This window comes from Pollachius pollachius, assembly GCF_949987615.1.
Source record: "Pollachius pollachius genome assembly, chromosome: 2".
Taxonomy (NCBI): domain Eukaryota; kingdom Metazoa; phylum Chordata; class Actinopteri; order Gadiformes; family Gadidae; genus Pollachius; species Pollachius pollachius.
In genome coordinates, this window is record NC_136935.1 from 29,479,284 (window position 1) to 29,481,917 (window position 2,634).

Sequence of the window (2,634 nt, forward strand, 5' to 3'; positions counted from 1 at the left end):
ACATTTGATCTTATGTTGTATAAGCATTAATCATAGTTGTGAATGACTATACTTCTACCCCTCATACTGATTCATAATAAAAAGATGACCTTATCATAAATAGTTGAAAAATATATCAGTCTTCATTTTGGTTTCAAACCTCTTATAGAGGAAAGATCCTGCCAGGTCCCTTGTGGTAACAGACTTCAATGAGGCTGTTGAACTAAATCAAGTTCAAATCATTTATTTTCTTCATAATAATGAAGAAAATAATAATAATATGCTTAATAGTTTATATTGTGGAAGTACTGGTCACAAGTATGGTGAAAACTGCTTGTCACAATAATTGTATATCCTGTGTGGAAAAAACCTGATGCTGATCTTGATGCAGAAGCCGGCACATGGGCCTTGTCTGTAAATTCCCTAACATGAAATTCCCAGATTGCGCCATGCTTCCTTAAGAGCTGGCTGTGAGTCATCTGACAGCTTTAAAAGGCCAAACTCTCTTTCTCAGTGCCAGAGTTATTCAGCAGTGAAAGTGACAGCACCTGTCTAAACAGAGAGAAGAAAAGTAGCAAAGAACCTTTCAAACATTAGAAGATCAGAAAACCTCTGTTGAAAAATGAAGATGACAAGCGGAAAAATCCCCATCAGCTCTCTACTGGTTCTCCTGGTCTTGCTGACCAATACTAAAGGTAGGTCCTTATGCTTCTTTATTCATGTGATTGTTAAGAGTAAGAAGGTATGCAATAGACATGTGTCTTGAGGTGATCTAAGTCTATTCTAACTTTTATCTCCTAACAGGAAAAAGTCTGAGTGGGTTGGGGATGGAACTGCGCTGCCGCTGCATCCAGACAGAGAGCCGTCAGATTGGTCGTCACATCAGGAAGGTGGAGGTCATTCTGGCCAATTCACACTGTGAAGAAACTGAGATCATGTGAGTCCTCCTCAAAAATATTTTGTTCAAAAATACCTCCCTCTACAGTGATATTAAACTCTCAAATGGTATGGAGAACTTTCCTTGGACCTTGTTGGGATATGAGAAGTGATTGTTCTTACTCGTTGTCTGCTTCTTGTTTGGTGTTGCAGTGCCACTCTGAAAAGGACGGGCCAAGAGGTCTGTTTGGATGCTGAAGCTCCATGGGTCAAGAAAGTTATTGAGAGGATGATGTCAAGGTAAGCCCAGATCTCTCTCCCCTAAAGGCAACCAGACTCTCTGTTTCATAGGTCCAGAACTACGCTTGAATGATCAGCACAAGTGATGCTTTGCTTGTAGATTCTGGAATGTGTAACTTGACCCTTTGAACATAGAGGATAATATGTTTAAAGCTTCTTCGAATGCTCAAACTAATTATTTATTTTCCACCTCTCTCCACAGCAGAAGGCGTTGAAATCTCCAGATTTCAATGCTTTGTTCAATGCTGGGCTGTTTGTGGACAAGCACCATCAGAAGTAGTATTACCATGAGGAGACATGGTCACTGAGTTGCTTGTGTGGTTGTCAGACTATTTATGTTATGTTCATGGTGAAATAGTGCCGGGCACTATTAAGCTATACCTCTTATAATTGTTGCATGAAACATGAAAATGTTGTATTTCATTATTAGCATATTTCTTTATAATATAATTGTTTTATCTACCTCTGAATGAGTTTTCCCTTCTTTTCTCAATTGTACAACTTGGAAAATGTTTTGAAAATTCTTGAAGTACCGGTTCAGTTTTATTGTTGTTGGTGGACATGTAAGACTTATTTATTTGTTTTATTTATCCATTTATTATTATTAAACGTACAGGCTCTTAAGAAATATGTATCTATTTAAAATAAAATATAACAACAATGAAAATACCTTGCATGCTTTGTTTATTTATGAATAAAATCATGCAGTTGGCCTTACATATGTTTCTATTTATCTGTTCTATCATTATAAGACAGTGATTTTATTGTCCTTCTCTGTATGTTCAGTCTGGTCTTATACAGAACAATACATTTTAAATAGTATAAATATTTCTCGGAATAAAAGCAAATATACACTACCTGCTATATTTGTCAATTAGGAGAGGAGTGAACAGGATAAGAGGCAATGAGAGTGACTTTCATTGTCCTCCTTCAGACAAATGACACAGGGTGGAGATGTTGAAGCCGGTTTGCAGATAATGATAAATGGCCTGGTTCTCCATGCTGCCATGAAGAAGATCTCTCCCTGTGCACATTGAGTTCTCAATGCAAAACAAAACAGGTGTGCAGCCTTTCCCAGCCCCAGAGTCCAATTAGTCTGACTTGGCCCAGTTGATGGCCCATCCACACACACTCCAACAAGATGTTATCTTATATTAGTAGTAATCATGATCCTGTCAAGATTCGGCCCATGTCCCTTGTTGAAATAGACTAATACTTTAATGATGCTGTTGAACTAAATTAAGTTTAAAGGGGTCCTATTATGTGTTTCCATTTTTTCCTTCTGCTATTGCGCTTTACAAATGTTTTGGGGTATATAAATGGTTGGCAAAGTTACAATACCACAAAATGATGTGTAAATGACTACCGCAAATCACTTACCGAGTTGCCTAGAAACGGCTCGTTGGGATTCTCTCCACAGCTTTCTTTTACTTCCGGTACGTGGTGACGTGAGCATGTACTTTTGCTGGGAGTCAATGG

General features: G+C 38.0%; 1 protein-coding gene across 1 annotated transcript; it reads left to right on the plus strand.

Moving 5' to 3' along the window:
- Positions 1-558: 558 nt before the first annotated feature.
- LOC307071612 (permeability factor 2-like) lies at positions 559-1,674 on the plus strand. Its single transcript, XM_079730651.1, has 4 exons — positions 559-674; positions 784-916; positions 1,069-1,155; positions 1,358-1,674. The coding sequence occupies exons 1-4, from the start codon at positions 602-604 to the stop codon at positions 1,368-1,370; spliced, it is 306 nt and encodes a 101-aa protein (XP_079586777.1). The 5' UTR covers positions 559-601; the 3' UTR covers positions 1,371-1,674.
- The last annotated feature ends 960 nt before the right edge of the window (positions 1,675-2,634 follow it).

Bases quoted from the DNA above. Each gene is read 5' to 3' on its own strand.
- LOC307071612 (XM_079730651.1), top strand. From the start codon at position 602: ATGAAGATGACAAGCGGAAAAATCCCCATCAGCTCTCTACTGGTTCTC. The intron at 675-783 runs GTAGGTCCTTAT...ATCTCCTAACAG, and splicing joins CTTGCTGACCAATACTAAAG to GAAAAAGTCTGAGTGGGTTG. The intron at 917-1,068 runs GTGAGTCCTCCT...TTGGTGTTGCAG, and splicing joins TGTGAAGAAACTGAGATCAT to TGCCACTCTGAAAAGGACGG.